The sequence below is a fragment of the Balaenoptera physalus genome (assembly GCF_965194825.1).
Source record: "Balaenoptera physalus genome assembly, chromosome: 13".
NCBI classification, from domain to species: Eukaryota; Metazoa; Chordata; class Mammalia; order Artiodactyla; family Balaenopteridae; genus Balaenoptera; species Balaenoptera physalus.
This window is the reverse complement of record NC_138892.1, coordinates 39,589,802-39,606,208: the sequence shown is the minus strand read 5'-3', so window position 1 is coordinate 39,606,208 and position 16,407 is coordinate 39,589,802. Positions and strand designations below refer to the sequence as shown.

At 33.3% G+C, this 16,407-nt stretch overlaps 1 protein-coding gene across 12 annotated transcripts in view; it reads right to left on the bottom strand.

Moving 5' to 3' along the window:
• The window catches only part of PPP1R12A (protein phosphatase 1 regulatory subunit 12A), a 150,211-nt gene that overhangs the window by 40,776 nt on the left and 93,028 nt on the right, over positions 1-16,407 (bottom strand). For 7 of the 12 annotated variants that reach the window (XM_082418905.1, XM_082418895.1, XM_082418899.1 and 4 more), the window contains exons 5-11: positions 16,057-16,201; positions 14,590-14,664; positions 13,698-13,786; positions 13,383-13,540; positions 7,749-7,873; positions 1,142-1,258; positions 545-760 (exon numbers count right to left, since the gene is read on the bottom strand). In XM_082418905.1, coding sequence (XP_082275031.1) covers positions 545-760; positions 1,142-1,258; positions 7,749-7,873; positions 13,383-13,540; positions 13,698-13,786; positions 14,590-14,664; positions 16,057-16,201 — 925 coding nt within the window. The remainder of the gene's footprint in view (positions 1-544; positions 761-1,141; positions 1,259-7,748; positions 7,874-13,382; positions 13,541-13,697; positions 13,787-14,589; positions 14,665-16,056; positions 16,202-16,407) is intronic. The other 5 variants (XM_082418896.1, XM_082418901.1, XM_082418902.1 and 2 more) reach the window with 1 other exon arrangement.

Here is a 16,407-nt window from a genome sequence, read left to right as displayed (position 1 = left end):
GAAAATAAATAATCCAATTATACAAAATAGCACTGAATGAACTGTGGTGCATTCTATTTAATGCAATTTAATACTGCCTTTCAAAATATAATTATTAAACTTGCTCACTAGGACAAAGCTGTGATGTATCAGATGAAAAAGTAGGTAAAGAAACTGCGATATTGGATAAATGCAACTTATAAGTATAATCACATTCTAGAACAAATGTGTTCCTAAACTTTCAAAACCCTTCTTAATAAATAAAATTAGCTTGCTCCTTGATACATTTTATTGTAAGTTCTCAAACAGAATAAAGGATTCCTTTAATTGAGTATAGTCTCATAATTTATGTTTTGGGCAAATACACCTGATCTTCCCAATAATTATATCCCATATAGACATCTGCTTAAGGTAGGTACATTTGTATTATCATGTAATTCATTAAGTCAGGTGAATTAAGTTGATACATAGATCTAATGATACATAGTAGAAAATCCAATGGATCTGATTCCTGGAAAACAAATTATCATAGTTTTTATAGAAACCAAATTGTGAAACAGATTACCTTTTCTTTATTATCCAAAGAGGAGGAAAGTCTGGGACTTGAAGCTGAACGCATAACACCTGCAGTGTCTTTTTCTTTCTGAGCCTCTTTAGATGCTGTGATTTCTGCAAGTGCGCCATAACTACCAGTCTTTCTAAGTCCTAACCTCCAAGATGCAGGAGACTCATCTTTTCTCTCTTCTTCTTTGGGAGAAATTTTTGTAGCTGAAGTTGGAAACTGTTTTTATTTTATTTTTAAGGAAAAGGAGAAAAATTATACAATACTGATCAGTCCTTAAACTGAAAATGAGACGTTTACAGATATGTTTAAAATTATAGTTAATAGTTTCAGGAGAAACACTTTTACTAAGCAGGTTAATGTCTTAGTCAAAAATGTAAAGATCTAAAACTGAAGACGGAAATACTACCTTTCCAGATGTTAGATTTAAGAACACACACTCCACACTTTGTATCACACAGAAAAATTATGATGCAAATACAGAGAACAGAAAGGAGCACACCATAATGACTTAAAACCATGCATCTTTGAAACCAATATTCATATTAAACTTGTTATGTTGTAACCTAATATAAATCCTTGCACATCGAAATGCCTCACCATAGATTTTTCACCCTTACTGGGCACAAGAACAATGCCAGTTTTGCGCAAGCCCTGCCTCCATGATGCAGGATCTACTGATTCCACCACAGGCATGATAGGAGCAATGAAATCATACTAAAGCCAATTAAAATAAGACAGGTAAAGAGATAAAGATTGAAAGTATGAAAACAGGAAAGGAAGTTATGAGCAAAACAGACTTTTCTCTTTTTAAAAGAATTTTATAACAAATTAAAACCCAACAACTGGGTAATTATCCAATCTTTAAAAGTCACTGGGAACAAGTTCCAGTTTTAGCATGAGAGAATCGGAAAGAATCTAATACAGAAACTTCTAAGGCAGTTAAAGGCACACAGAGCAGATAATATCATAGTATGAAGTGAAAAAACTACTGCCCTTGAATTTTGTTTTTATTCATTTTGTACTTGGGTTAAAAAATTTTAAATCCATCATCATCAACAAAAAAGTAATCATCAGTATATTTCTAATTATAATATTTAATTCATTAATATTTTAAATATCATAGCCTTAAATTTACTGTTTGATTTTTCCACCAAACATTAAACATTTCAACTAAAAACTGTTTTTGTACAAATATTTATTTCATTTTCAGGGCTTTCCAACTGCCCTAAAAATGAAACATCTGTTGTCTGTAACTAGCTCACCTCATTAACTTCACTGACAGAGTTTAAATATTCAACCACAGTTAAATATAGATGGTAAATATGGCAACTAATTACTACAAGCATAGGATATAGATTAAAAAAAAACAAAACAAACCAAAACAACCTTTCTTTCACACCTATTACCAAGGTTTGCCATAACAGCAGTTTAATAGAGCTTGTTAAAGCACCCATAATGTTGGAGGGCTAATTCCTAGACAAAACTGCTACAAGATACCTCTAATACTTCCAATAATTAATTCCTAACAATAAGGTTGCAAAGAGACTCAAGATATACAAGCATTTTTCAGTTCCCAAAATGCACACTGAGGCATTCCAGGGCACAAGAACAAAATCACAGGGGTGTGCTGTGGGATATTTTAAAGTTTTGAGAGAAGTACAGTGACATCTGTTGGACACTGCACAAATTGCCATTATTAACTTATTTGTACCTAACTACTTAATAAATGAAACCAAGAGGTATTTTTTTTTTTGGCCAAATGGCACTGTGAAAAAAAATTAGTAAAACACTAAGGTCTCCACTGACTGAGAAAGTCCAGGAAGCTCTGTAATATTTTACATAATATGATAGGCACTGAGATGATTCCTTATTGATTTCAGAGTTTAAAGTCATGGTACTCCAGAACAGAGGTTGGCAAACTTTTTTTTCTGTAAAGGGCCAGACTGTAAACTTTAGGCTTTGTAGACTATAGAGTCTCTGCTGTAACTACTCATCTATGCTGCTGTAGCATAAACCCAGCCATAGGTAGTACACAAATGAATGAACGTGGCTGTGTTACATAAAACTTTATTTAGAGGCAATGAAATTTGAATTTGTGTCACAAAATATTCTTTTTCTTTTCATCCTCCCCTGCCTCTGCCAACCATTTAAAAGTATTAAAACCATTCTAACTTGCAGGCTGTACAAAAAACAGGTAGTGGGCCACCTATGGCCCACAGACCATGGTTTGCCAATCCCTCCCTACCCCAGAACTTACCCCAAACTGGAAACAAATGTTATTCCTCCATGACAAAATCGTCATATAGCAAATAATATTTGCTGAGTGCTATAACAGAAGCTAACATGTAACAAATGTTTACCTGCGTGAGGCCCTAAACTAAGTGCTTCATATGGGTTATCTCATTTAATCCTACAATCACCCAATGAAATAGCATTTTACTATTACCCAATATTTTAGAGTTGAGAAAAATGAGGCAATATTATCAAGTTTGAAATTTTGTTGCACTGTTATGACTGATATACCTCTTCTCCACCTAACATGGATTTAAATACTGGTTTATGTGTTTAAAAGCAGCTTTCAATTTTTGGTATATAAATAAACCTCTCTGAAAAACTCAAGTACACCTAGTCCCTGAAATTCTTCTTTTGGTTTTTAAAACCAGGACATTATTTTGACTTTCCTACTCTCTGACTACCCCTTTCCTGGTCTTTTTGTTGTTGTTGGTAGCAACTATCTTTGTCATAGCCCTGTAACATAAGCACTCCAAGAGTCTGTTCTTGTACCTCCTATCTTCTCTTTATACTTTCTTCTGAATGTTGGGAGTAGGGTCTTCTAATATCCTCAGGCTAAATATTAATTGTATTCAGCTTATTCTCAAATTTGTTATTCTCCAGCTCAATCTGATTCCTAAATTCCTAGTCCTGAATTTCTATTTACCTGTAGAATGGACTATATGTAACTAAAATTAGAACCTGAAACTCAACATGTTTAAAGTCAAACACCTTTATTTCCAAACGAACTCTTCCTCAGTTCCCTATTTCTGTTACTGGCACCAAAAATCTCTTCAATCCCCTAAATTTCTTTTTTTTTTTGGCCGCATTGTGTGGCATGTGGGATATGGGATCTTAGTTCCCTGACCAGGGATCAAACCTATGCCCCCTGTGCTGAAAGCACGAAGTCTTAACCACTGGACGCCGGGGAAGTCCCAACCACTGGATGCCGGGGAAGTCCCAACTCCCTAAATTTGAAACTTCGTAGTCATGTTAGACTTCTTCTCTGTCATCTTCCTCCATCTACAAATTAAGTGCCAAGTCTCTAAATCTCCTCCTCTCCTTTATAAGTCCACTGCCACTTCTCTGGTTTATATTCTTATCATGCTAGGCAACTTCAGTGACTTTCTAATAAACCTTCTCTCAGTCAGTCTCTCACCTTCAAATACACCTGTACATTGCTGTCAGAATAACATTCTAAAATTCTCTCATGGCCTTGTTCAAACATCTATGATCCTCTACTATCTATCAAATTATGAAAATGTTACCGTAGTAATGAAAACATTCCAGTTTGGCTCTACTTTTCCTGCTTTACTTCGTATATTTATCCTATAAATCAATCAAACTAGACAACTCATTTTTCCTGCAACACTCCACATTAACCCTACTTTTGATCACACTGTTTCTCTTCTCTCTTTTTCAACAGACTGTACAAACTCTCCTCTCTGTTAGTTGAAATACTACCTCATTCTTCAAGATCTATCTCAAATGTTCTAACTCCATGACCTCAAATCAAAAATGATTTCTTCCATTTAAAAACCATCATTCTACAATTATATACTTTCATTGGTATACTTCATAGACCCACAGCACACAGTAGTCTTTTACTAAATTTTATTATGATGTAGGTTCAATTAGCAAGAACATGTAATTCCAAGAAAACTCTGAATTTTTACCATCTAGCAAAGAAAATATAGTTTATGCTTATTGGAATGTATGTGTATACAGCAGAGTAGGTAATCTTTTTCAGAGATCCCAACAATATTTATTTTGACTAGAGAGTTATATATAAACATTGTTAGTTAAACTTATTGTTAGTTGAAACTTTAACAATAAACTTATTGTTAGATAAAAATTTAATATAAAATGTATATTATTTAACTTATTGTAAGTTAAATAATGCGATAAACTTACTATTTTTAGTTAAAATAAATCATAAGATCAAACTAATGGTTTTATAGATAATATATCCATAAATCATAGGCCTGATCTCACTGCTACAGAAATGTTCTATAATTTTAGCTGACAAGTTAACAACTTAAGAGAAGATCATTTAAAGTGAATATACCTATGTTTCTCTGTAGTTATCATGAGTTATTACAGAATGTAAGTGATATTTAATACTGTTTCAGAGCTTCCAGTTTCGTGATCTATTCCTTGCCATGAATGTTCGTGTGAGTGTGCGTGCGTGTGTGTGTGTGTGTGTGTGTGTGTGTGTGTGTATGTATTTATATACATAGTTTATGTACTGGTGGAGGAAGCTAGAGAACTTAAGATAACTTGTCTAGATAATAGAAGCAGAGTAGTAAGTGGCAACTTAAAAATAGAACTCCTAATTAATTACAAAATCTTTTACAATGCATTTACAAATTAAGAATTCACCCAAGGAAATTTCTGTTAGGTCTCTAAGTTACAAGGAAAATCTTGAAACAAATGAAAAAAACCCACTAAAATGCTAAATTAAAGTAAATACAGTATCACTGAACATGGTAACAGGCTTTAAAAGTCATAGAATACTGATAAAATCTAAAAATACTTCATTTTTTTGTCCACCATGACTTTATTACTGTGAATAAAATTTGCCCATAAAACTTTAAGAACAAAGACTGAAACAACGTAATCTTTAAAGCAAGTTATGATGCTTTAAATGGAGAATAAAATGGAGTTTCTAAATATGCATATTAGAGAAACAGTTGTCATTAGATCAATTTAATTACAGAATCAGAAGTAATTCTGAATAAGAACTTTTATAGCAAAGAAATTACTGGCCCACTAATCTAACAGAGCTATTAAGTATTTGCTTTCAGTGAGGGGAGTTGGCATAAACTGAGAAGTAAACTGCCATAAACCTAGGGTTATGCTTGAGAAAAATATAATTGATCATAAGAACCCTATTGTAATTATTTGACTACAGTAGGAAAGAGATTGCTTAGTTAAATACTCAAAAGACTGACAGCTGGTTTCTTGGCCAGCTATTCCAGGGGGGATGGGGCTTTTGGGAACTTGATAAATCTACAGTTCTAACAGATAATCAAAAGAGCTAAAGTTTAGTATTCGCTGAAGAAGTATAAAGGGGTTCTAGAATTAATAAAGCTTTAGTTAAAGCAGCTCATGGTGACACCAGTTATGGCATGATAACTATCTTGAAAATACTGCAGACAGACTGCTTCTGGAGAATTTCATTTTAAAGCATATGAAATTATGACCATTTGAAGATGGGTTCTAATTGAATTCAAGAAACCCTCAGTTCTAGAATACAGAAGGTAATAAGATAATTCAGTCACAGAGTCTTCTGATATTCAAACTATACCAGTGAAATTCATACATTTCTACCACTAAGAATTCATACTACTGCTTTCCTTTGGAAGAGTTTTAGAGGAGGATTATTAATAACAGTATGGATTTTTAAAGAATTCTCTAGTTTATGATTTTAAAAGGTTCAAATTTTGACAACTTGGAGCCAAATCCAAAGATTAGCAAAACTGACAATATGATAGAAGCACTGTGGGGATTTAAAATCAGTCCTCAAACCCATGCAAACCAAATAACGTCAGAGAAGCAACAAAAAAAGAAGTCCAAAGGCAGAGACTTAATAAGTAAACACAATGTCTAATCCCTGAATGGACCCTTAATTTGAAAAATCAAACAGCTAGAAAGATGTTACTAGGAGGACAACTGGGAAAATTTTGAGTATGGTCTGTATATTAGTGAACATAAATAATGGTATTATATCAATGTTAAATTTTCTAAGTATGATGATTTCAGTGAGGGAATGAAGGATAATGCCTTTGTACTTAAGAGATATATACTCAAGTACTTAGGAATAAAGTGTTACAGTGAGAGCGGTCAATTCTTAAATGGTTCCAGAAAAAAAAAAAAAAAGCACGTGTGAGTGTGAATGTCTACGTGTGTGCGTGTGCGTGCGTGCATGCATGTGTGTGGTGTGTGTTACACAGAGAGGGAAATGAGTTTGCTCGTAAAAGTTAGGTAAAGGCTGGTGGAGAGAAGCCTTTAAAAAGAGACCAGTAGGTTAAAAAAAAAACAAGACCCCACAGAAAACCCTTAATCTTTAATTACAGTTAAAAGAAGTATAGGTTCTGAAACAGCAGGGAGAAGAAAAGTCTTTAACAGATCAACAAGAAAGTAAGGATGAAGAATAAATGGAGAACAGAATAAGGAAGAGGAAGAAATGAAACCAACATTTTGGGAGCACTCAGTCACTAGCCAAGCTCTCTCAATTACCGCTTAACAATGTTAACTTATTTTCTCTTTGTTATTATTTTTGTTTTGTCCTTTTTAGGGGGAACAGATAAGGAAGATAGTCACTTGCTCAAGGTCACAGCAACTAACAAGAGGTGGGGTCAGCAGTTGACCTCTGGTTTGTTCTGACATACCTGGTGCTTTGTAAATGAATTAGAAAATCTAGATTCCAGTTCTCTCAGTAACTTGTGGTAGTACTTTTCGTGTTTAACTTATACACATGTGAAATTACCAAAATGCACCTTTACTCAACAGAAATAAAGGATACAAACCCTATGCTTCTCAAAAGTTCAATGGAAATAAAAAACTACCATGATCAGTAGTTTTTCATATGAAAAATTTTATCTTTCTCCTATTTATTGGGCTGGCCAAAAAGTTCGTTTGGTTAATGAATATGTTGCTCAATTAAGTTCTTGGTGAAAATGAAAAACGTCTCTTAATTTACTTAAAACCGAACAAACTTTTTGGCCAACCCGATATTTTTGTTAATGATCAACTGTGATATCAACTGCAAAAAGTACCTGTAAAAAAGAATATAATAGATTCAGAGGAAATAAAGAAAAATATATTCTTATTCTAAACCTTAAATAAACTTAGAACTGTCTTAATGCTTTAGCTCAAATGGTACTTACACAGAATACATTTATTTTTAACAAACACAATTTTGGCTTACCTTTTTAATAGGTGATGTAGGTGTTGCCTGACCGGATGACACAGTAGGTGTTGTAACAGCTACAGGAGCTGCTTGTGTACTAGAAGTATTGGCATTAGTTACAGAAGCCATGGATTTTGTCTTATCTTTAGGGAAAGGAAAAGAAAAAAAAGAACACTAAGAGTCATGATTCTAGATGAATTCAGTTTCAATGGTATTGAAAATAGCATTTTATACTGTATTTTTGCTTAAGGTTTTGTTACTTCAGTCTTTTCCCACTATTACCCCTTTTAACAAGGGACATTTTCAAGGAGTTTCTAGAAATGTCTCAATAGGTATGAGACTTAAATAAGAACACGACACACAACCAGACTTTTAAGAATAAAAAGCACAAATAAAATCTGACTATCTGACTTGTGTACTTTTAACACTACGGAAAAATTTTTTAAGTTTTAAATTAATATTTAAAACTTGAATACATGAATACAACCTAACTTCAAAAAATGCAAGAGCTATGCAGTTTTCCAATGAACAAACAACCTACATTGCTTATCTAAAACTTATAGCTCTTCTTTATTCTAGGAAATCTAAAAGTGCTCTTTGTCGATAATGACTTATATTCCTGTCAAACAGTATGCTTAAATGTCACAAAGAGCATTCCTTCTCACCCCTAAAAAGTATAAAGTTAAATGGGCACAATATCAGCTAAATTAGTTTAAATCTCTTCTCACAATGTATCAAGACAATTTCCAACTAGTAATTGATCACTTAGAAAAAGATTTTTGAAATATTAGAAAAAAATCAATATGATGCGAGCAAAAATTCAAAGACTGTATTTGAACACATAAATCAAACTGGCCTTTAGAAAAAGTCACATGTAAATTTAAACCTTTAAATTAACTGTAATTTATAAACGGGCTAGAAAAGTTCACTTTTCAAATGGTCAAAAGTCATTTTATCCAGTTTTAAAATATTCTTTTAGTTTCAAAATGGGATAGGACAGGTATCTTTCTATACTTTTGTGAAGAAGTATACTGCTTTTAAAGCCCTATGAGATACTCATTTTCATTATACTACCTCTCTCCCTTCTTTAGGTCAGTTTTGCAAAGAATCTTCCACCATAAATTACCATTATGATTAAGCAGACAACATTAACAAATCCTTATCTTTAGGGCAAATACAAACTTCCCACTAATAATTCTGAATTTGCAATGATTCATTCAGTCCTATTTGTGACTAAGAAAACATCTGTAAGATGTTAATAGGGTGAAAAGCATAATCTTAAACTATATCAAAGGACAAGGCCAAACTGGCATATTTAAAAATCACTGTAACCACAGCTTTTCAAATAAACTGAATGAGCAAAACTCAGTCTAATAAACTTTTTTCTCATTGTTAAATCCCTCTTTTCATTCAACAGAAGCTAAGCCTATTCAGCACAGTTAAGTACAAATCATGTACACTCTAATTAGACCATCCTCCTGGAAAACAATCCATCCAACCGGAGAGAGTAATTCAACGAATATTTATTAAGTGTCTGATACCTCAAGTACTGTCCTAGGCACTGGGGATATATATCAGTCAATGAAAAGACAAAATATCTTAACTGCATAAAGCTTACAGTCTAGTAGGAGAAAGAAATAATAAACCAAAGCTCAACATGTGTTTTTTCATTTTATTTTCTCCTTTACCCCCTATTTTCTCTAGGTTTAAAAACTTTCTATATTATTGAAATCTATACATCAAAGAATGTATATGCACGTATGCAAACATTTATGTTTGGTTTAAGAATAATAAGGAAACAAACCTCAGGTGTCCACCATCTAACTTAAGTAAACATTATCAGTGTTACTGAAGCCCTTTCTATCCATTTGATTTCAATGAAGAATAAAAACTTCATGTCCTAGAGAAAAAAAAAAAAAAACCTAAAAGCAAAACTATGCTTCCCTATTCTCATTCCTTCAACTACCTCTGAAAAATTTATAAATCATTTGGAAGGAAGTTAAACTTTTGGTTTAGTTCCTATTTTCAATCTGATTTATAAGAAACTGATTAAAAAATGGTTTGGAAAATATTTTATGAAAGAAAATTCAGCAAAATAGTTATTTAACATAAAACAGTTTCCCAAGGAAATAACCTTACAAAAAGAAAAAAGAAACAGTTTAGAAATTGTCAGATCAAGCTATACCTCTACAGGGAAATGGTTGCTTTCTCAAGCTTGCCAAATAAAGTATGATAAAGCCTTGTTGATATTAAAAGAGTGAGAGAGAAGGAAACACACAGCATTTACATGGATTAATTCTTTTTTTTTTTTTTTTAATTTTATTTATTTATTTATTTATGGCTATGTTGGGTCTTCGTTTCTGTGCGAGGGCTTTCTCTAGTTGCGGCAAGCGGGGGCCACTCTTCATCGCGGTGCGCGGGCCTCTCACTATCGCAGCCTCTCTTGCTGCGGAGCACAGGCTCCAGACGCGCAGGCTCAGTAATTGTGGCTCACGGGCCTAGTAGCTCCGCGGCATGTGGGATCTTCCCAGACCAGGGCTCGAACCCGTGTCCCCTGCATTGGCAGGCATATTCTCAACCACTGTGCCACCAGGGAAGCCCCTACATGGATTAATTCTTGAGATAGAGTTAAATTTTCCTGGCACAACTAGCTACTAGCAACAGGAAGAACAAAATTATCAAGTACAATGCTTCAGAGGAACATTTAAAGTTAGCTCACTGAGACGAGAGAGATTGGTATGCTTAAACTCCAAATCGGGAATTAATATAATACAATTTGATGGTAATTACTTCTATTCATACTTATAGAAGAGTTTAAAGAACTATCCAGATAGCCTAGTCCAATACTTCTCATTCTACAAGCAAGGAAATTTCAACCAAAGGTCAGGAGACTTGCTAGTTAGTGGCAAGACTGGCCTAAATCTGGTCTTTTTTTGTTTTAAATAGCTCCCTGGTGCCTAATACTGAACAGTGAACTGTATAGAAGGGACCAATTAAGAAAAAATTAGGTAGAAAAATCTCAGGAATCTCTGTGAGATATCTGGACTTCCAGTTCTTGAATTCTACTACATGAGCTAGGAGACCTGGGTGCTGGTCCTGGCTTTCGTGTGCACATGTGCATATAGTTTAATTTGTAATGATATATTTTACTAGAGACTGGGGGCCAAGGCATGTCTCACAGAGAGGAGATTAACTACATAAAAATAACTTTAAATACTTGCAAAAGTATCTGAGTCAATTTAAATTTCAATGTATCATTTCATCTTTCAAATGAACTGAACAAATTTAACTGAAGTGTTATTAGGTAAGCATGTACATTAATCTTATTTAAATTAGTAGACTTTAATTTTATACAATTATTACATGAAAATTAACATTTATTACAAAGCAACTGACTGTTATATAGTATCCATGTAAAGCAGGTATTATTACCCTGATTTTACAGAGAAATCAGGGATTAAATAACTTATCCACATCTATAGTTACATGCATGAATCAGTCCATGTTCTTGAACACTGTACATGCTGATTCTCATATAATTTGTTTTTATAATTAGAAATATTTTAATTAGCATGTTATACAAATAAATTACAATATTCAATGACTACCTGTTGTTCTACTGCCAATTTTACCTATATTACTGTGTCAAGGCAAAAGATATGTAGACTCACCTGATCAGCAATGTCACAGCAATAAATAAAAAATTAAATCCCTAAGTGACTAGAATCTAGCCATTTATAAATCTCAAAAACTCTTTGTGTATTTCCAAAGAAATAATTTACTTGTAGGATTAGTAAGCTTCAAGAAAATAAAGAAATCCATAACACATCACCTGGCAACAAAGCTAGCCTGTGCCCATTTAGCAATATCTTGTTTTTAATGGGAAATAGAATTATCAGTATGTTCTCCTTGACATGTTTATTTAGTAAACTTTAGCTTCTCATATTTTCTTAGAGAAAATATTTTATTGAGTGAGTAAAAAAAACTGATTCAAAACTGTTGCTGTTGTGTCTAGAGGAAATATGGGGAGTCCAAGAAATTCTAGGGCTCCATTTGTGTTTACTAATGATCACCAAACTGGTCCTGATAATGATAACAGTTTTTCATTGATAAAAACCTTAATGAAAATGAAATACCTTTTCTGATAAATACATTAAAATGCCAAAATGCCAGGTTATACAACTCAAAGATAGCAATCCTGGAATCTCATACTCTTCAGAAGGTTTTTTTTTGGTTTTGTTTTCCTTAAGATTTTTTTGATGTGGACCATTTTTAAAGTCTTCATTGAATTTGTTACAATATTGCTTCTGTTTTATGTTTTGGGTTTTTTTTGGCTGCGAGGCATGTGGGATCCTAGCTCCCCGACCATGGATTGAACCCGCACCCCCTGCAGTGGAAGGCTAAGTCCCAACCACTGGACCACCAGGGAAGTCCCTCTTCAGAAGTTTGAGTGATTAGCCGATACAGAATAAAAGCAATTCAGTAAACAAAATCTATAAAAACATGTGAGCCAGAGGGAAAAAAAAGCAGAAAACATATCCTTGATAATAAAAAGGGAAAGAATGTAAATTGTTAGAGTAAAGCAATTTGGCAGCATCTATGAAAAGTGAAAATATGATTCAATAATCCAATGTTTAAGTGTATCTATTAGAGAACCTCTTGCACATATACACAGGGAGGCAATTATAAAATGATTGCTGCAGTATTATTTACAACAAAACACTGGGAATAAGGTAAATTTTTATCAAAAGGGAAATTAATGTATTTAATGAATACTATGCAGCAACTAAAAGGATAAGTTACATACATAAAGACACATATAGATACAAACAAACCTAAAAAATACAACTTTCAAGTAAAAAATGCAAGTTGCATAACAACTCCTAGGGAATAATAAAAACACAAAACAACCTTATAATTACTATATATTACTTCTGAATGTAAGATAAGAGTATAAAAATGGACTAGAAGATTCAGAAAAAAACTCACGATAGTGATTTGGGAAAGAAAGGAAAGAGAAGTAGATTAGGGCTGATGGTTAAAGAAGACAATGGTAATGTTTTAATTTTATTAAAAGAAATATTATAAGCAAATATAGCTAAATGTCAACAGCTGTTAAGTTTTGGTAGTTGGAATATGAATGTTTATTATATTTTTCTGCATCTTTAAAATTTCTCAAAACAAAGTAAATTTCCCCACACCTCTACAGGAAAAAATCTTGACTCTGCCCCAACTTTCTAAAACTTTAGTACTACTGAGGAAATATTTGGGATGCTGTTGGAGCCAGCTTCCTGTACTTTCAGGTCTCAGAAAGCAGCAGGAGCATTCTTGAGCTGCTGGGAACCCATCTAACCCTATCTGCACCATCCAAAGGGAATCTTAGAAGCCTCTTCACCTTCTTCAAACCTAAAAATACAGGTCAGTAAAATGCAGAGGTGATCAATTACCTGCCTCCAGGTAAGCAGAGAACAATAAAATCACAGCTATACTTAAATTTCTAACACTCCCTGAAAGGCAATTTACGTACTGGCTTGGGAGGTATCCTAACAAGTAGCATGTCAGTCTGAAAAGTTTCAAAATTAAAGCCTGACCTCATCTTACTATACACTTCATCAAAATTCACTGAAAATCCCTTTATCCTTCAAATTTTACCTGTTTCAGCTTCTGATTCTGAGTCATCTTCCTCATCTTCTTCACTAGAGCAACTAGATTCATCTTTTTTTCCTTCTTCTTCATCATCAACCTTTTCTTGTTCCAGAGATTCAATACGGGATGCATTTTTCTCAGGCTCAATAATCAATGTCTCTTTGCTGTGAAAGGAAAAAAGCCTTGAAATAATTATAAACACAAAAGGTGAAAATACATAATGAATACATTAATTTTTCCCAGAACCACATAATCATACTTGTGGCTATCATGCCAACTCATTTAAAACAATAACAAAACCTACTTTAATATTTTACTTACTTTTTAAAGGTTTTCTGTGACTGATTATTGTCCATATTGGCTGTTGATTCAATCAGTGGAGATTTCTTCTCCCGTTTTTCACTATGGAGCTTTATAAAAGTTATGCAAAGGAAAATAACAATACTATTAAAATAACATTAATGAGAAAAATACAGAATTTAAAATAATAACAAAGTAGCTTCCCAAACACTAAATGAAAACAAAACAGACAAAACAAAAGATTTAAGTTTTACCTAAAAAGAAAAGGGCTTGGATAAAGAATAAAAAGAACTAGACAGTTTAAAAGCTCCACAGAGGGGACTTCCCTGGCAGTCCAGTGGTTAAGACTCTGCGCATGCCCTGCAGGGGACATGGGTTCGATCCCTGGTTGGGGAACTAAGATCTGCTGTGCGGTGCAGCCAAAAAAACAACAACCACAAAGGACTAAGTTGGATTTTTTTTTAAGATCCCTCCAACTTTAGTTTACTGAAAAACCAGGGACCATTAACCATTTAGGATGTCTGATAATATTTTACTTAAACATCTGCTTCCTAGTTTTGTTAACTCCTTGCTTATCTAGCATATGCTACTTTAGAAATCTGAGATTTTATAGTCTCCACCCTCTAAGCAAACTTTCTTATGAAATTACAAAAAGATACTATTATAGAGAACATATACATTGTAGACGTATTCACTTTGGTAAAGGGATGCTAGAGAAATGGGGATAAGCAACACAAAAGGCTAAAAAAACACCACCACTACTCCTTTATTCTCATTCACTGTCATTTAATTTGATCGCTAGGAATAACTTAAAACCAAACAGTACAAAACATCACAAGAATACTTTTTCAGCTGTCTAAAATTCAATTCTATTCACTAATAGAGAAAATTTTTAGACAGTCATCAAACATACCAGATTTTGTTTCTTTTGCAACTCTTCTAAATATCCTAAAATGTCTTCATCTGCTACATCAAAGGCTGTCTGGCCCTATGCAGGAAACAAGAGGGTTGGTGATAATAAAAAAATCAATAAATTATAAAATGCCTTCGGTGATTCTGTATGATTATACAGAAAGAAGTTAGATAACATTTTTTATGGTAGGTATAAAACATGGCACATATGACTTGAAGGAGATGTATGAGAAATCCATGTGAGAGATAAGCAGCTGATATACCTCCCCTTACTTTTTTTGGTAACAGCTTTATTGATCTATAATTCACATACAAGTCACCCATTTTAAAGTATGCAATTCAATGGTTTTAGTATATTCACAGAGTTTTACAACCATCACCACAATCAATTTTAGAACATTTTCATCACCCCAAAAAGAAATGACATACCCATTAGCAATCCCCTCCCTACTCCCCCTCCCCCTGTCTGAGGCAACCACTAACCTACTTTCTGTTACTACAGACTTGCCTATTCCAGACATTTCATATAAATGGAATCATACAATATATGGTCCTTTGTGACTGGCTTCTTTCACTTTGCAAACTGTTTTCAAGGTTCATCCATATTGTAGCATGTATCTACTTCATTCTTTTTTATTGCTGAATAATATTCCATTGCATGATATACCACCTTTTGCTAATCTCTTCACCAGATGATGGACATCTGCTTTTGCTTTCTGGTACACAATGAATAATACTGCTATGAACATTTGTGTGTAAGTTTTTGTGTGGACATCTGTTTTAATTTTCTTGGGTATATAGCTACGAGTGGAATTACTGGGTCATGTGGTAACTCCAAGTTTAACCTTTTTGAGATCTTATTTCTACTTTACCGCCATAAAAATTAATTAAATTCGTAGTAGAATAATAAAATAAGCATATGTATTTCTAAACTACTTAAAGGTTCAGCCAGCCACAGGTATGACTTAGTTTCAAAAAGTAGTCCAGATGAACATCTGTCAATCTATTTTTATTCATACTGGAAAAGAAAATTTCAAAGAGCTGTTGACCAAAAATAGTAAGGATTTTTCCTGCTGCCAGCTTAGTCCTTATAATAACCCTACTGGTACAAGTTTCCAGAATGCCAGAAAGTTCATTATTTAGAATATATTCTACCTTATATGTTTGCAAAATTTTCTTAATTTATGAATTTCTAAGAATATAATATCAATGGAAGTGCCCAAATCTACTCGACACGTATGGTAATACTATTACAGAAAGAGTAATACTTCTTTGTCGAACAAGGCCAAATCACCTCACAAGTAGCTGGAAAAGACTTAATAATAAAAATGAATAAATGATTCACAAAATGTTTTGTACAGTTAATAAAACTTAATAGAATTAAATAATTTATATTCTCATAACATTTTTTAGACTAAAACTATATTTCTAGAAGTTAAAATATTTAAAGTACATTTGAAAGGCCTACCACTTTGTTGACCATCTCCATATCACACAGACTGTCCACTAAAATTCGACATGCTTCTTCTTTACCCCAGTGAGCTGCAGCATGAAGAGGTGTCCAGCCATCATAATCTTTAATATTAACATCATAGCCTGCCTGTATTAAAAGTCTAAACAAATTACAGTGAATTAGATCATCATTAAAATCTAGAAATGACTGGACATAATTAACAGCTATATACCATGCAAGTTAACAAAAATTTGCAATATATTTCTTTTCATAGTTCAGAATCCCTCCTCCCCTCAACAAATTAACTAGGATAAAAGAATTCTCAGAAAACACTGGCATAGAGGATCTTGAGTTACTGCCATAATA